Source organism: Salmo trutta, chromosome 24 (genome assembly GCF_901001165.1).
Source record: "Salmo trutta chromosome 24, fSalTru1.1, whole genome shotgun sequence".
Taxonomy (NCBI): domain Eukaryota; kingdom Metazoa; phylum Chordata; class Actinopteri; order Salmoniformes; family Salmonidae; genus Salmo; species Salmo trutta.
In genome coordinates this window covers 22,774,573-22,792,708 of record NC_042980.1, presented here as the reverse complement: position 1 = coordinate 22,792,708, position 18,136 = coordinate 22,774,573, and the positions used below count along the sequence as shown (strand labels likewise).

Genomic DNA, 18,136 nt, shown 5'->3' with positions numbered 1-18,136 from the left:
GGAGAGTGTGATGCAATTGTGGAGCCTCTGGAGGCACGCAGAGGCCAAATCAAGCTCTGTACCTCATCACCGTGTGCCTCTCAAATGTTGTAGCTCCACATTGACATGATTGGTTGACGGTAGGTGGGGGCGGTACATCCGCTATAAACACAAACACACTTCCTTGACAACTTCCTTCACAATAGCTCTGCTCTGCTAAGCGCAATAAGTATGAAAGCCCTGATGTCAGAGGAGGCTGCATCGCAGTTAATACTGTACGGCCACTTCAGACTTCAGATTGACCATACAGAGCCTTTAATATGCGCTCCTCCGGCGCGCAGGCAAAATAGATCATGCTGCAGGTAGGATTGAGAAAAAAATACATGTTTAGAACTGGTAATTGATCGCATGGTGCAAGAATGAATGCAGTTAATTGATTATTGAACGTTATGACGGACATAGCTTTGTAGAGCCAAAACATACACAACCTCTGCTCAACAAACTCGAACTCGAGAACGAACCATTTGGGGTGCTGCAGTTTGCGATTAATATTGTGCTTATCAATCACCCTCACGGCAGTCAATCAATGCATTCCGCCAAGAGTCGTTCACAATCTAGTCCGGTTGCAGCCACAACTAGACCTTGTTTCAAATGTACCAAGAAATAATTGTATCTGTATGCCTCGTAATGAACAAATGCACATTGTTTAAAGCACTCTTTTACAAGTCTCAGATACAAATAACAGCTCCAATAAGCCCCTTAAAGCCAATGTATGCTTGATCTGGAAATGTAGTCGGAGGCTCTGTATGGAGGGGGTGACACAATAGCGTAGCCTCCGGAGGTATGCAGAGGTCAAAATGAGCTCCGTACTTTGAACATGCCGCGCCTTTTATGTTGAATGAGGTGAACGAGAGGCTTGTAAAATCATGACTGTTTTGAGTTTTCAGTTCATTGTTCGCCGGTAGGGGGTCCTGCGTACTCTGGGCATTACTGTCTCAAATAAACAAAATAAGTCGAAGGATTCGTTCTTTTGACTGAACGACTTGAAAAGATCAGAGTCAGTAAAAAAAGCCGAACTTCCCATCGGTAACACACACTGGCGCACGCACGCACGCACGCACGCACACACACACACACACACACACACACACACACACACACACACACACACACACACTAGCAACACTCACTAGCATTTGCTAAGGTTTTGAAGTCTTTAAAATGCAACAAAGCAAACTCTTTGGTGCCATGGGCATAAAATTAATAATTAATATGGCCTTTCTTTAGAGCTATGTCCCAAATGGCACCCTATTCCCTATATAGCACCCTATTCCCATATGGTTCTGGTCAAAAGTAGTGCACTATGTAGGGCAGGGGTCCCCAATTACATTCAACATAGCTACAAATAATTTGTACAGTGCAAACTGACCTCAAGAATCCAAAACAGATATAGTATTTGAAATGTCAAACGTTGATTACATTGGAATATGATCACATATGCCTCTGTTTATGTGTGGAAATTTGTGAGAACAGATTTCCTAAATTAAAATAACTTTGAGATGATTTCCTGGTGATTTTACAGTCTTTTCTGTGCCCAATAAAATCACCTGTGGGCTAAATTTGGCATGCGGGCCGCCTATTAGGGAACCCTGATGTAGGGAATATTGCCAGAAAGAGGCAATAAAACCAGAGGCTGGTGCGTATCCTTCCTTCCAGCTGGAATAACTTTCATTAAAACCTTTCCTTCCAAATATTACCTGTCAGGCTGTAGATGATTCATGTGGGGTAATAACCTGAAACGTAATTTATTAGCTCATGGACTGTGTATGATATATCACCTCTCTCTGCCTGCGGTACACTGTGATATTAAAATTAGTATATAGTCGCTCCAGCTATATAATGTCTGTTCATAAGGAATCCATACTGTATATTCTAAACATGGATGGTGACTCTGTAATCTCTCTGTTAATGTCTTTAAATATTAAAGGCCATGAAAAAAACAACACACCAAAACCTAACCTGTGTATTTGTCATGAGGAGAGAGCAAAGGCAACCACATCTTAATGCACACTAAGCACACCCAAGAGCACTGTTCTAGAACTTCCCACTGTTAATAGATTCCTGCTCTACCATCCCATCAGGTGTAAATTCCAGTATTGTAATTGCCTGGTGAAAAACCTATCAGACTAGCCACAGTTCGATAACCATCGTGATCGTAAGTCTGTATGGGACACAGACAAGCGCTAACACAAGGCTTGTTTAATGGAGCCGAGAGAAACAGAGTCGTTAAAACTAGACCCTCGGGGTGCACATATAACAATAGAAAATGATTCATTTTGAATTACCAACTTTATACTATTACAATATTCACAAAGATCACGGCTGTGTAACAGAGGTCATATTAAAACCCATTAAGAATACATTTTGTGTTAGAATATGAACATACTGTATATTAGTAAAATTGCCTACATACATGTATTAATACACTTGGTAAAAGCTACCTCAAAAACTCTAGCAATTCCTAAGCATGGGGATGAAAAACTATTCAACCTCCCCCGGTCCCTTGTCCTCCGGTCCCTATGTCCCATGTCCAACGTGTGAGGAGTGTAAAATGTGAATGTACAGTACATCACATAGCTTTCCTATCTGGTGAACACACCACCTATATAATATATCTTCTGTGGTATCATGCAGTTCAGTCCGCAGTCTGTATCGTCCATCACCCCTATAGCACTGTCTGAGAGAGGTGAGGGACACACTGATATATATGGGTGGGAACAAGCACAGAGGAGCACCCTGACTTTGACTGTCAGGGAGAGAGCCATTTATGACATGAGAGACAGAAGAATACAAGGCTATCCATTTCTCTCATAGTCACCACTGACACTTACAGTCCTATAACTCTTCTCTAGTCCACTGCATCTTGTCCTGAGACATGGTTGTAGAATCCTATCCCAGTGAGCAAAACTGGTCGAAAATATGTCATTTAAACAATTTTTGCCAATGAAATGAGGTGTTTTCAACCAGTAATGTTCACTGGGTATGGCTGTTAGATACCATAGGAGTCTACAGCCATGTCTCAGGGAAAGTCTATACCATGTCTGAGGCTACATGTGCCTGTCTGAGTCTAATGTTGTGTGCTGGCCTGGGTGATGCCAGGTTGTAAGCCTATGAACAATGCCAAAGCAGGCTTTATGTCTCTAATTGATTTGCCGAACCACACCAGACTGAAGTCTTCATCTGTTTAGCAAGCAGTATCACGTTTCAGGTAAGGCCCAAGTGCAGACTGTGTTTAAGTAACAATGTTTATTACAACAACAGGGGCAGGAAAACGACAGGTCAAGGCAGGCAGGGGTCGGTAATCCAGAGTAATGGGGCAAAGGTACAGGATGGCAGGAAGGCTCAGGGTCAAGGGCAGGCAGAGTGGTCAGGCAGGCAGGCTCAGAGTCAGGACAGGCAAAACCAGGAGGGCGAGAAAAGAGAGACTGGTGAAAAGCAGGAGCTGAGAAACAAACCGCTGGTTGACTTGACAAACAAGACGAACTGACAACAGACAAACAGAGAACACAGGTATAAGTACCCAGGGGATAATGGGGTAGATGGGCGACACATGGAGGGGGTGGAGATAAGCACAACGAGAGGTGAAACAGATCAGGGCATGACAAACAGTGTGCCAAACCAGCTGCCACAGTGAGAGGAGGGGAAGTGTGGAGCTGCCAATCAGAGGTGCCAATCAGCTGGCTGTCCTGTGAGGTGAGCATATGGATCAGACCTGGGTTCAAATGGTATTTAGTCGTCCTTGTTGGAACTACCCTAGCGCAATGGAAACAATGGAATAGTCCAAAAGTGCATACCCTATCCATCAGGCTGAAGACAAACCCTTAAAGTATGTGAAAGATTACAGATCCTATTTGAACCCACGTAGGTCTGCTATGGAGATGATGTGTCAGACTGGAAATGGGAGACCCTGGCACTGCCACAACAGTCTCCTCTGGTAGCCAAACCTGTCTGCTCCAACAACTGTTCACAATAAGCTGTGATTAATCAATACCAACACTAACACTAATGTCGCCCCTGCAGAAAAACACTACAGCACACTACAGCATGATGTGGGCCCAATGCGGGCTAAAATATTGGCCCTATGTAGGCTGCCAACATTGGGCCAATGAGCCTATGCTCATCGACTCCACGGCATTTGCCCAGTGTGGCCAGCCCATATCTGGTGAAGGCAGCACTCACTTTGTCTGAAATATGCCCATCTTTTCCGAGCAAACATGCCCACATTGGCACGATGTGAGCCCAATGTGGGCTAAAATATTGGCCCCATGTAGGCTGCCCACATTGGGACGATGCGCTTTTTCTATTTAATAGGAATTCATTTAATACATTTATTACAATTTAATTCAATGCATAAATTGCATTATTTTCCATCCTTAAAGGTATTAAGGGAACATAATAGATCGTATCAGAAAGACAACAAAGTTGTTACTATCATACAGATATACTGAACAAAAATATAAACGCAACATGTAAAGTGTTGGTCCCATGTTTCATGAGCTGAAATAAAAGATCCCAGAAATGTTCCATACGCACAAAAAGCTTATTTCTCTCCAATTTTGTGCACAAATTTCTTTACCTCCCTGTCAGTGAGCATTTATCCTTTGCCAAGATAATCCATCCACCTGACACGTGTGGCATATCAGGAAGCTGATTAAACAGCATGATCATTACACAGGTGCACCTTGTGCTGGGGACAATTATAGGCCACTGTAAAATGTGCAGTTTGGTGACACAACACAATGCCACAGATGTCTCAAGTTTTGAGGGAGCGTGCAGTTGGCATGCTGACGGCAGGAATGTCCACCAGAGCTGTTGCCAGATAATTTAATGTTAATTTCTCTACCATAAGTCGCCTCCAACATCGTTCTAGAGAATTTGGCTGTACGTTCAACCGGCCTCATAACCGCTGACCACGTGTAACCACGCCAGCCCAGGACCTCCACATCCGGCTTCTTCACCTGTGGAATCGTCTGAGACCAGCCACCCGGACAGCTGATGATACTGAGGAGTATTTCTGTCTGTAATAAAGCTATTGGGGAAAAACTCATTCTGATTGACTTGGCCTGGCTTCCCAGTGGGTGGGCCTATGTCCTCCCTGGCCCACCCATGGCTGCACCTCTGCCCAGTCATGTGAAATCTATAGATTAGGGCCTAATGAATTTATTTCAATTGACTGATTTCCTTATACAAACTGTAACTCAGTAAAATAATTGAAATTGTTGCATGTTGTGTTAATATTTCTGTTCAGTATATATTTTACAAGAGAAAATGTTAAGTTTCTCACATATCACATGCACTTATTTATGTATTTTTAAAGACTTTATCATTGGCAGTGTACAAGATAAAGAAACATTGGGCATCACACAACAGAACACTTAAACAGTGTTGGGCTGGTGTGGGCTAGCCCCTGTTGGGATGGTGTGGGCTAGCCCCTGTTGGGATGGGGTGGGCTAGCCTGTGTTGGGCTGGTGTGGGCTAGCCCCTGTTGGGATGGTGTGGGCTAGCCCCTGTTGGGATGGGGTGGGCTAGCCTGTGTTGGGCTGGTGTGGGCTAGCCCCTGTTGGGATGGTGTGGGCTAGCCCCTGTTGGGATGGGGTGGGCTAGCCTGTGTTGGGCTGGTGTGGGCTAGCCCCTGTTGGGATGGGGTGGGCTAGCCCCTGTTGGGATGGGGTGGGCTAGCCTGTGTTGGGCTGGTGTGGGCTAGCCCCTGTTGGGATGGGGTGGGCTAGCCTGTGTTGGGCTGGTGTGGGCTAGCCCCTGTTGGGATGGGGTGGGCTAGCCCCTGTTGGGATGGTGTGGGCTAGCCTGTGTTGGGCTGGTGTGGGCTAGCCCCTGTTGGGATGGGGTGGGCTAGCCTGTGTTGGGCTGGTGTGGGCTAGCCCCTGTTGGGATGGGGTGGGCTAGCCTGTGTTGGGCTGGTGTGGGCTAGCCTGTGTTGGGCTGGTGTGGGCTAGCCCCTGTTGGGATGGGGTGGGCTAGCCTGTGTTGGGCTGGGGTGGTGTGGGGGCTGTGCTTTGGCAAAGTGGGTGGGGTTATATCCTGCCTGTTTGGCCCTGTCCGGGGGTATCATCGGATGGGGCCACAGTGTCTTCTGATCCCTCCTGTCTCAGCCTCCAGTATTTATGCTGCAGTAGTTTATGTGCCGGGGGGCTAGGGTCAGTCTGTTTCATCTGGAGTATTCTCTTGTCTTATCCGGTGTCCTGTGTGAATTTAAAAATGCTCTCTCTAATTCTCTCTTTCTCTCTTTCTTTCTTTCTCTCGGAGGACCTGAGCCCTAGGACCATGCCTCGGGACTACCTGGCATGATGACTCCTTGCTGTCCCCAGTCCACCTGGCCATGCTGCTTCTCCAGTTTCAACTGTTCTGCCTGCGGCTACGGAACCCTGACCTGTTCACCGGACGTGCTTGTTGCACCCTCGACAACTACAATGATTATTATTATTTGACCATGCTGGTCATTTATGAACATTTTAACATCTTGACCATGTTCTGTTATAATATCCACCCGGCACAGCCAGAAGAGGACTGGCCACCCCTCATAGCCTGGTTCCTCTCTAGGTTTCTTCCTAGGTTTTTGGCCTTTCTAGGGAGTTTTTCCTAGGGAGTTTTTCCTAGCCACCGTGCCTCTTTCACATGCATTGCTTGCTGTTTGGGGTTTTAGGCTGGGTTTCTGTACAGCACTTTGAGATTTCAGCTGATATACGAAGGGCTATATAAAATAAATTTGATTTGATTTTTGGCTAGCCATTGTTGGGATGGGGTGGGCTAGCCTGTTTTGGGCTTGTTGTGGGCTACCCCGTGTCGGGCTGGTGTGGGATTGTTGTGGGCTAACCCGTGCCCACCTTACCCACCGAATACCCACATGGGCCAATGGGGTCATGTTTGCTGGGACCCATGCGATTCAATTTAGCCATCAAAGAGCTTTACAAGATTTCAAAACAAGCTTTTGTCAAAAGTGTGTTCATCTTAAATGAAGACTACAAAGATTGACAAACTACTAAATAAATGGGTTTTCTAATTAATGATTTCTTTACATGGCTAAGGTCCAATATTGCATTTCATTTAGAATTGTACCTTTCATCTGAGTATGCATATAACGTCCACAAAGTAGGGCAAGATAACGAGTCAAACTGAGATAGATAAACAGCTCATTACTGTACAATATTGTGCAATACTGAAGCCCATTGATGATCGTATTGATCATGACATCTAACTCTACCTTCTTACTAACCTCTTCTTGATGAGGTCCAGGGCTGATCCGATAAAGCCATCCTTCATCTTGTAGATCTTGGCTCCGTAGCTGGAGAGGTCAGTCCTGTCGAGGAGCAGGGCTGGGCAACAGCTGGAGGGGCCCTCAGCACTCTCCCTGCGTGGAGGAGGGAAGGGGACTGAGGAGGGCCTCGACACACTGAGCTCCACATTGGGCCTGCTGACTTGGGCCTGGGTATGGTCCATGGTCCCCTCCCCCTGCGTCTGACTGGAGGGCTGGAGGGGAGAGCGAGGAGTAGGGCCGGTACATATAGCCATGGTAGAGACTGTGGTCTGGATGCTGGTTGTTGGCTGGGGAGTGGGTCCGGTAAAGATGGGAGTGGCTGAGTTGGTAGCACTGGCTGTGGGAGCTGGCACAACCACCATCACCCTCTCCTCTGCTCTTAAGTCTGGATGACAGGGTGGTGCTGGGGGAGCCCCAGGGGAGCTGTCACTCTGCCTGGCCTCTCCACTGCTTGTCCCCTCCCCGCTCCCCATCTCTTCCATCTCTCCACTGCCTATCCTCTCATTGCTCTCCCTCTCCTCCTCCTTCAGTCCCACAGTGGGAGACTGAGAGTCTCTCTGTCCCAATAGAGCTGTCTGAGTCTTACAGTCTCTGCCCATCTCTGGGGTCTGACTGCCAGTACCAGGCTCTGGCTGTTGGTTTATTGAAGCTGTTACTGTAGTGACATTACCCTGGCTCTCTGTCTGTCCACCCTCTCCCTCTCTCTGCCTCATCCTCTTAAACTCCTCAAAGGTGGGGATGTGCAGGCGGCCCATGGGGGGTTTCTTGCGTTCGGCTATTATCTCTGCACAACTCCCAGCGACAGAGATGGACTCTGTGGTGTAGGACTTGGTCATGTCTGGGGTCTGCGGGGTCTCAGGGGAGGTGTGGAGGGCCAGGTTCGGGGTGCTGTTCTGCCGGCGGAGCTGCAGGCGTCTCAGAACCTCTTTCTTGATTTCCTCGGGGCTGGTGATGCGCCGGACACACAGGGGTTTCCCAACGTACCCCTGGTAGGGCGATGAGTCCCTCTCTGAGCACCCCCCCAGGATGGGAGTGGTACTGCCTGGGGTTATCTGCGGTCGAAGAGGCTTTAGGGGTTCTGCCGCTGCCCGGGCACTCTGGAGGCGGAGCTTCTCCCTTAACCCCTTCCTGGCGGTGGTGGTAGCGTTCACCCCCCAGTCATCCACGCCGGGGAACAGCCACTGGGGGAAGAGGGGCAGCTCCTTCCTCCCCAGACCCCCCAGACCTCCCCCCAGACGAGCATTGGGGTAGAAGGCAAGGGTCTCAGGACTGTAGCCCTGGGGCCCTGTCCCCACCGGGGACCCATCGTACCAGTGGCTGGTGGCAGTGCAGCGGAAGATGAACTCACTGTCCATGCTGCCCCTGTGGGGGGCGCTATAGGGGGAAGAGTAGAGGCCTGGTTCAGACACAGAATTACTCCAGTTCAGGTTCTCCATGCTGCGGTAGAGTCTAGTGCCGCTGTCTGGGTTTGTGTTCACACAGGGCCCTGCGTGGTCCGGCTCCAGGCCTAACCCTGACCCTAACCCCAGCCCAGAGTCAGGCCCCCTGGGTGGGTGCTGCACACTGTTGGTGGAGCAGTAACGGAGGCCAAGATTAGTCAACAGGGCACTGCTGTTACACCGGGGCATGACGGGGCACTGGCCTGGGTAAGGAGGGTAGGGGGGTACGCTGTGGCCTCTGAAGCCAGAAAGGGGTTGGGGAAGGGGCAGGTCGGTGAGGCTGAGGCAGGGCTCCAGGTCCATGGTGAGACCAGCGGTGCAGGTGTAGCCCGCAGGGCCGTGGCCGGGGGAGCAGCCCGCTGAGGGGTAATCACATGGCGGAGGGGCCTTCACGTCCGGCATGGCAGCAGTATGAGCCACCATACTGCAGAGAGAGGCTCTGGGAAACTTGCCCTAAAGGACAGAGAGGAGACACAGGGGAATGAGCTGGGAGATGTACGCACGCACGCACATACATACGCATGCACACACACACACACACACACACACACACACACACACACACACACACACACACACACACACACACACACACACACACACACACACACGTACACACACACACACACAGTGCCACAGTGCATACATGCGTGAGCTGTACTAACACATTTCAGGAATTTCATTTGAAGGACAGACACTGAGGGTTGTTGAGATAATCCTTGAAATAGCAACTACATTCCATACTGTACATACAACAAATGTTATGAATGAGATAAAAATTATTTTCAAAAACATTTTGACCTTAGCGTGATGGTTGAGCTTCTGTGAAATGTTGATCAGTGTTGTGTTCGAGACCACCTATAGGGAGACCGGTTCAAGACCAAGACTGGAGCAAATCGAGTCCGAGTCAAAACCAAGACCGGAGAGGGGGTGAGACTGAGTCAAAACCAAGACCGGAGAGGGGGTGAGACTGAGTCAAGACCGAGACCGGGAGGGGGTGAGACCGAGTCAAGACTGAGACCGGGAGGGGGTGAGACCGAGTCAAGACCAAGACCAGGAGGGGGGTGAGACTGAGTCAAGACCAAGACCAGGAGGGGGGTGAGACTGAGTCAAGACCAAGACCAGGAGGGGGGTGAGACTGAGTCAAGACCAAGACCGGGAGGGGGGTGAGACCGAGTCAAGACCAAGACCAGGAGGGGGTGAGACCGAGTCAAGACCGAGACCAGGAGGGGGGTGAGACTGAGTCAAGACCAAGACCGGGAGGGGGTGAGACCGAGTCAAGACCAAGACCAGGAGGGGGGTGAGACTGAGTCAAGACCGGGAAGGGGTGAGACCGAGTCAAGACCAAGACCAGGAGGGGGGTGAGACTGAGTCAAGACCGGGAGGGGGTGAGACTGAGTCAAGACCAAGACCAGGAGGGGGGTGAGACCGAGTCAAGACCAAGACCGGGAGGGGGTGAGACCGAGTCAAGACCGAGACCAGGAGGGGGGTGAGACTGAGTCAAGACCAAGACCAGGAGGGGGATGAGACCGAGTCAAGACCGGGAGGGGGTGAGACTGAGTCAAGACCGAGACCAGGAGGGGGGTGAGACTGAGTCAAGACCAAGACCAGGAGGGGGGTGAGACCGAGTCAAGACCGGGAGGGGGTGAGACTGAGTCAAGACCGAGACCAGGAGGGGGGTGAGACCGAGTCAAGACAAAGACCAGGAGGGGGTGAGACTGAGTCAAGACCAGGAGGGGGGTGAGACCGAGTCAAGACCAAGACCAGGAGGGGGTGAGACTGAGTGAAGACCGAGACCAAGACCGGAGAGGGGGTGAGACTGAGTCAAGACCGAGACCAGGAGGGGGTGAGTCTGAGTCAAGACCAGGAGGGGGTGAGACCGAGTCAAGACCAAGACCGGGTGAGACTGAGTCAAGACCAAGACCGGGAGGGGGTGAGACCCGAGTCAAGACCAAGATCGGGAGGGGGTGAGACTGAGTGAAGACCGAGACCATGACCGGAGAGGGGGTGAGACCGAGTCAAGACCAAGACCAATATCGGGAGGGGTGAGACTGAGTCAAGACCGAAACCAAGACCGGAGAGGGGGTGAGACTGAGACCAAGACCGTAGAGGGGGTGAGACCGAGACCAAGACCGGAGAGGGGGTGAGACCGAGACCAAGACCGGAGAGGGGGTGAGACCGAGTCAAGACCGAGACCAAGACCGGGATGGGGGTGAGGCGTCCGAGACCGAGTTAAGACCGAGACCGGGGTGAGACCGAGTCAAAACCGAGACCGGGAGGGGGGTGAGAATGAGTCAAGACCGAGACCGGGAGGGGGGTGAGACCGAGTCAAGACCGAGACTAGAGGGGGGTGAGGGTTCCAAGACCGAGTCAAGACCGAGACCAGAAAAATGCAAGTCCAATTTACATTTACATTTAAGTCATTTAGCAGACGCTCTTATCCAGAGCGACTTACAAATTGGAATTCAAGACCATGATTGTAATTGTGTCAAATCGCCACCATAATTAAAGTTCAAAATGTCCAGTATTTCTGTGTTGATATGTCAGAACAACATATGGATTCTTTAGACAGTCAGAATGCTGAGAGAAATAGAGAGACACTCTACTAATGATCACTAACCCAAACAGGTCTATACTAGAAAACAATACTAAATATGTTACAACTTCCCCAGTCTCCACTTACTAATAGTGAGCGTTCAACTTTCAAACAACTTCCCCCACTCTTCCCTACCAGCCAATCAAGGAAATTCTTATGCTCTGACTGAATGGGAGCTGATGATGAGTTTTTCACTCCGCTAGTCTCAGCTGGTCTAGCGAAGAAATGATGAGTCCTCATTGTCCGAGACCAAAAAAAGTGTCTCTGACACAGAGACACTCAATCTGTGGTCTGGAGACAGGACTCGAGTACTACAACACTGATGTTGATACTGTGGTTTTGGCCATGTGGATAACCACTGTCCCCTCCTCCAAACAAGTGGTTCCTTCCCTTAACTTGAATAATCACATTCATTTAAAAAAATGGCATCGCTCCGCAGCAATGAATAAAAGAAGGGGTTTATTTCCCTCTCTCTCTATCCGCTTGGGCCATGATGAAAAACGAGAGGAGGAAAATAAAACATGAAACTGAACGGACAGTAATAAAGACTGCCACTTTGCAGTTATCCTTCGGCACTCATTCTACAAATCAGAGAGGAGCAGTGGATTAGGAGGAGAAGAGAGAGGGACAGGGCAAGAGAGAGAGAGGAAAGAGAAGACAAAGACAGAGAGGAGAGGGAAAGAGAAGGAGAGACAGGGAGAGAGAGAGAAAGAGAGAAAGAGAGAGAGCGAGAGAAAGAATGAAAGAGAGAGAGAGAAGAGAAAGAATGAAAGAGAGAGAGAGAGAGAAGAGAAAGAATGAAAGAGAGCAATAGTGCTGCGTAGTGGACTAACTCCTCTATCTCTGTAATTAGTACAAATTGCATGGCTGGGGGCCAGGACAGGGCCATCCATATAGCTAGCTAGCTACCTCTCTGTAATCTTCAGCACGAATTAGGGTCAAAAGACAGACAGCACTTAGTTATAAAACAGGGCTGCGTTAGGCAGAATCATCATCCCTCATCCCTCCCTGATGCATAGATGAATGCAATAAGATGAGGTTTATTTACCAATGCACCCCTCCCCTCTTACCAGCTGGCTCTATGGTGCTAGAGAAAAACAATAGCTTAGTTTGATGGTAGATAATAAGTATATTAATATTCTTAACATGCTGGAGGTAAAAGAACGATATTCAGGTTTAATTTAAAACTCTGTTAGGCTGGATTGAATGAGCTGCGTGCCTTGACAAAGGCTCTGGTATTTATCTCTGCATCTAAATGTACGCAGGCAAGTGGATCCTTTCAGCACTGGAGGTTGTCGTTGTCAATCATTCTTGTGAAAGCCCTTTCTGCCCCGGGTTGTGTTCTCGCATGTGTGTATCTCTCACTTTTCTTAGAAAAAAGTACTGATGTGAATATACAGACTTCATTTAAGAGCGTGTCTGATAAGCATGTGCGAGGTGTGTGTGTGTGTACGTGTGTACGTGTGTGTGTGTACATGCGTGACGTACGTGTGTGTGAGAACCAATGTCTCTGAATCTTCTCTCCCTTTCTGATTGAATTACAGATTGAATTAAAGGCACACAGTGAGGCAGGCTTTATTAGGGCCTCGACTTTCCCTGCTCTCTCTGCTCCTACTGTCACTGCCACTAACCAGGGTGTATTTCATCTCCTCTGGCTCCATAGTAAATCAGTCATACTGATCCTCTGTGAGGAGAAGAGGGCCCCAGTTAATAAGAGAGGAGAGGAGCTAGTCCGTAAATGATATGGGAAAGTGTTGTTTTTTCTGGAAGGTGACTTCCTTTCAGTGATGGTTGAAGTAATTCTACAAATACTACTGAGTCACACCAAGTTTCAAGTTTTATTAGTCGTATGACATAATATCAGGTCAAGATAGTCATTGATTTCTTCTTAGCACTCCTTAGTGTGTGTGTGTGTGTGTGTGTGTGTGTGTGTGTGTGTGTGTGTGTGTGTGTGTGTGTGTGTGTGTGTGTGTTTGTGTGTGTGTATGATCACCTAGATGAGTCAGTGTGTGTGTGTGTGTGTGTGTGTGTGTATGATCACCTAGATGAGTCAGTGTGTGTGTGTGTGTGTGTGTGTGTGTGTATGATCACCTAGATGAGTCAGTGTGTGTGTGTGTGTGTGTGTGTGTGTGTGTGTATGATCACCTAGATGAGTCAGTGTGTGTGTGTGTGTGTGTGTGTGTGTGTGTGTGTGTGTGTGTGTATGATCACCTAGATGAGTCAGTGTGTGTCTAGCTCTCAGGAGGTTACACAACAACCTCAAGCATCATATTCCAGTGATCTATCATGTTGGTAACCCAATCCTCTGATCACCACCCGTTAAGCCCAGTAGCAGTCTAAACTTACCCCATTTGAATCAAATCTCGGTGGCCTCGTTCTCCTTCAGTTTAGCCTCCTGGTCATTGGCTCCATCCCAAACACACAGCCTCTTTGGTTTCTTCACAGTCTGTCTTCAGTGAAGAACAACAGTGTGTCTAGTCTAGAGATTACAGCATCCAGATACCCAGACAGTCCTGGCCTGGAGCAAGAAGAGAGAGATACAGTTCCATCAACAAGTGGACTCAATAGAGTCAAATAAACAAACCAGCAGAGACAGCTGAAACTAGTATTTCTGTCTTCTATGAGGTAGTGATGGGGGAATAAATGTATAGTTACATATTGGGATATTATTTTTGATGATATATCGTATCGTATAATTCTGACAGTATCACAATCTTATTTTTGCGCTGGTTGGCTGTACCTGAACCAAAACTCTGAACCAAAACTATTTTTCCTTCATAGCTTGTTCTCCACCTTCTTTTTCAATAGGAAGCCAATTTGTTTTCAGCAATCGTGAGAATCACAATAAATATTGTATCGGCACCTAAGTGTCATGATAAAATCATACCGTGAGGTCCCTGGCAATTCCCAGCCAAAGGGGGTGGGGGAGAGAGAGAGAGAGAGAGAGAGAGAGAGAGAGAGAGAGAGAAATCGAGCGAGAGAGATACTATTTGATAGTGTAAAAAAAGCCGAACTGAACTGAATTAGCCGTAAGTGAGTAACATCATTAGAGTTTGATTACTAGTTCAGGGAAACACTGATGTTCACACATCCAACTCTAACCACTCTATCATGCAATTCAACTACTGGGCTTCAACGCTGAATGACAACATTACACAACAATTTCCACCATGATAAAACTGCACAAATACAAGACCAACCAGGACAGTCGAAACCACACATCTCATGTCAAACCACACATCTCATGTCAAACCACACATCTCATGTCAAACTACACATCTCATGTCAAACCACACATCTCATGTCAAACCACACATCTCATGTCAAACCACACATCTCATGTCAAACTACACATCTCATGTCAAACCACACATCTCATGTCAAACTACACATCTCATGTCAAACCACACATCTCATGTCAAACCACACATATCATGTCAAACTACACATCTCATGTCAAACCACACATCTCATGTCAAACCACACATCTCATGTCAAACTACACATCTCATGTCAAACCACACATCTCATGTCAAACCACACATCTCATGTCAAACCACACATCTCATGTCAAACCCCACATCTCATGTCAAACCACACATCTCATGTCAAACCACACATCTCATGTCAAACTACACATCTCATGTCAAACCACACATCTCATATCAAACTACACATCTCATGTCAAACCCCACATCTCATGTCAAACCACACATCTCATGTCAAACCACACATCTCATGTCAAACCACACATCTCATGTCAAACCACACATCTCATGTCAAACTACACATCTCATGTCAAACCACACATCTCATGTCAAACCACACATCTCATATCAAACTACACATCTCATGTCAAACCCCACATCTCATATCAAACTACACATCTCATGTCAAACCACACATCTCATGTCAAACTACACATCTCATGTCAAACCACACATCTCATGTCAAACTACACATCTCATGTCAAACCACACATCTCATGTCAAACTGCACATCTCATGTCAAACCACACATCTCATGTCAAACCACACATCTCATGTCAAACTACACATCCCATGTCAAACTACAGACAACTCTAAAGAACTGAAAGGATTGCACAACTATTTCCACAGAAATAGAAGGCAGAAAATATCACAGAAGCACATTCTTACCTAGTTCTAAACTTGCTTCAAGCCTCTAGAATATATTCCTATGTCTTCCATTCCAAAGGACCGTATCCCATCCTCAACACACACATCTCTGCATCCTCAGTCATCGTAGCTACCTGGGAGAGACAGAGAGTCTAAATGCAGCACAGCACAGTCACTGACGGCACACGCTACTTTTTTTAGAAGCCAGCCAGTTTCCATTTGTGACAACCCCCTTGGTAGGTAGCAGGGAGGGGGGAGAATGGAGAAGCAAAAGCCTGAGGTTTGACAAGCCAAGTGCCTAGAATGTAGAACGTGAGGCAGCAGCATCAGAGGAGCTGACACACACACACACACACACACACACACACACACACACACACACACACACACACACACACACACACACACACACACACACGAGCTGCAGCCCAGTAGCTTCTTTCATCTATCTTTAGAACCATGGTGGTACTGCTCACTTCACATCCTGCATACCACAACAATATCCTGATCTGACCCACATTGCAGCTGTGTGTGTGTATAGTCTGTTTGGACAGGCGTCGGAGTCATTTTTATCCAGTATGTCATGTGGGACATCACTGTCAGTGGATACCAGTGCCACACTGAGTTGACTGTAGTGTATTAATTACTTTTCGTGTGTGTGTGTGTGTGTGTGTGTGTGTGTGTGTTTGTCTGTGTGTACCAATATCCCATTGAGCATTAACCACTGAGCACTCTTACACAGTCTATAATTATGTGATAATAACATGGCAGTTAGTTGTGACACCTCCTCCAGCCGTTCCTATCCAGGGAGAAAAGAAACACACACATGAGTGAGTGTGTCTGCTGGGTCTGTCTGTCTCAAATCATCTCCCTGCCCTGGAGGACAACCAGGAAGGAGAAAACCACTTTGGCAGAAATAAAGACCCAGGGACACTCTCTCTCTCTCTCTCTCTCTCTCTCTCTCTCTCTCTGTCTGTCTGTCTGTGCTGTTGTACGAGTGTGTGTGTGTTTGTGTGCCTGTGCATGTGTATACTCTGCGGGTGGTAAGTGTCTGTCTGTCTAAACATCATGGACCACTATGATGGCCCAGCAGGTGTTTTTAGGCTCATCCTCCATACTGTGTGACTACTGTGTGAGTGACAGGGAGCACCAGCAAACCCAGCTGGAGAGCAGGGAATGGCCCTCCCTCACTCTGCCATGTGTTCAGTGTTCCCTTCACTGACTTCTCAGTACCAAACTTGGGTGGGATCCGTGGTGGTGTGTGTGCAAGCCAAGCCATGTACAGTATACAACAGCCTGTGTCATTTGGTGGCATTGAGCCTGAAAACATGGACAAAAACCTGGCCAGTTGGAGATTTGAAGGCTCAGCCTCAGTCACTCTGCACTAAGACCAAGTGACTGTTCACTAGACAGTATCCACACACAGGAAAATGTCTTGGTTCTTCCACCACCATGTTATACTCAACGACTGTCATGTGTCACTGCTGCCATTATAACATTGACCTCTGACAACAAAGTTATGGTCAAGACAAGAGTTTGAAAGTAGGACGGCTATGTGGATGGTTAAAAGGTTGAGAGGTAGCTGGACTATGAGACATGTTTAAACTGTTAGACATGCATTTGTTAATTCAGCAAAATCTCTTATCCAGATTGTCCTACGGTCAGTGAATGCAATATCTTGGGCCTTGGATAACAGTACAAATACAGGTATCATCTAGGCCAGGGGAGTGTCAGCGGGTTTCTGGGTTTTCCTTTCAACTAAGACCTAGACAAGCAGGTGAGGGGAGTTCTTTACTAATTAGTGACCTTAATTCATCAATTAAGTACAAGGGTGAAGCCAAAATCCGCAGACACTCTGCCCTCCGTGGAACGAGTTTGACCTGTGATCTAAGCCTATCCGCTGGTGTGTCAGCTATACCATATAGGGTCTTTTCACGTTGTGCTTTACAATAAGCCGAGACAGACGTACGGTGAAGTTGCATTATACAGGTGCAGTAACACTGCTAGGTCACTGGAGCATCAGTAACACCAGTGTCCTTCAGTAAATTAGGCTAGTAATGTACCCAGGCCAGGACTGAAGTAAAAGAAAAGGCCAGAACAAGGCTCACTGGAGATGCAATGTTGAGGCCCTTTGCTCCACTAGGAATTAACTCACTCAGACCAGGTTCCCTGTGATGACTGATCTGATCCGCTGGTATGTGGCAGACTGGCAGTCAGTCAGTCAGTCAGCCAGACAGACAGACAAGCTCTGTCTTAGAGAGCATGTGTGGTCAAGTGGGAACACTCCTGGCAGTAAACACATTATTAGATGCTCGATATAGTCCTGGGTTCAATCCCTACCTCCACATTTTCTGCTTCCTCCTGATCTGTCTCCTGCCTCTATTTCCATACTGTCTGAATAAAGCTCTAATACTACAAAAGCAGGGTGGAATACCACTCTTCTTAAAAACACATTCATTTACATTTTAGCAGACACTCTGATCCAGAGCAAATTACAGGAGCAATTAGGGTTAAATGCATTGCTCAAGGGCACATTGACAGACTTTTCACCTAGTCGGCTCTGGGATCCGAACCAGCAACCTTTTGGTTACAACACTGTTAACCGCTAGGCTACCTGCCTTAGTTTAGAGAGCAAAACAGAGTGGCCATGTTG

At 47.7% G+C, this 18,136-nt stretch overlaps 1 protein-coding gene across 3 annotated transcripts in view; it reads right to left on the bottom strand.

The window, feature by feature from the left end:
• Nucleotides 1-18,136, bottom strand: part of LOC115160952 (uncharacterized) — an 81,780-nt gene that overhangs the window by 19,391 nt on the left and 44,253 nt on the right. For 2 of the 3 annotated variants that reach the window (XM_029711518.1, XM_029711517.1), the window contains exons 2-3: nt 13,694-13,865; nt 7,271-9,204 (exon numbers count right to left, since the gene is read on the bottom strand). In XM_029711518.1, the coding sequence (XP_029567378.1) occupies nt 7,271-9,174 (1,904 nt within the window). In that variant the 5' untranslated portion in view covers nt 9,175-9,204; nt 13,694-13,865. Of the gene's footprint in view, nt 1-7,270; nt 9,205-13,693; nt 13,866-15,504; nt 15,760-18,136 lie in introns of those variants that run through there. The other variant, XM_029711519.1, reaches the window with a different exon arrangement.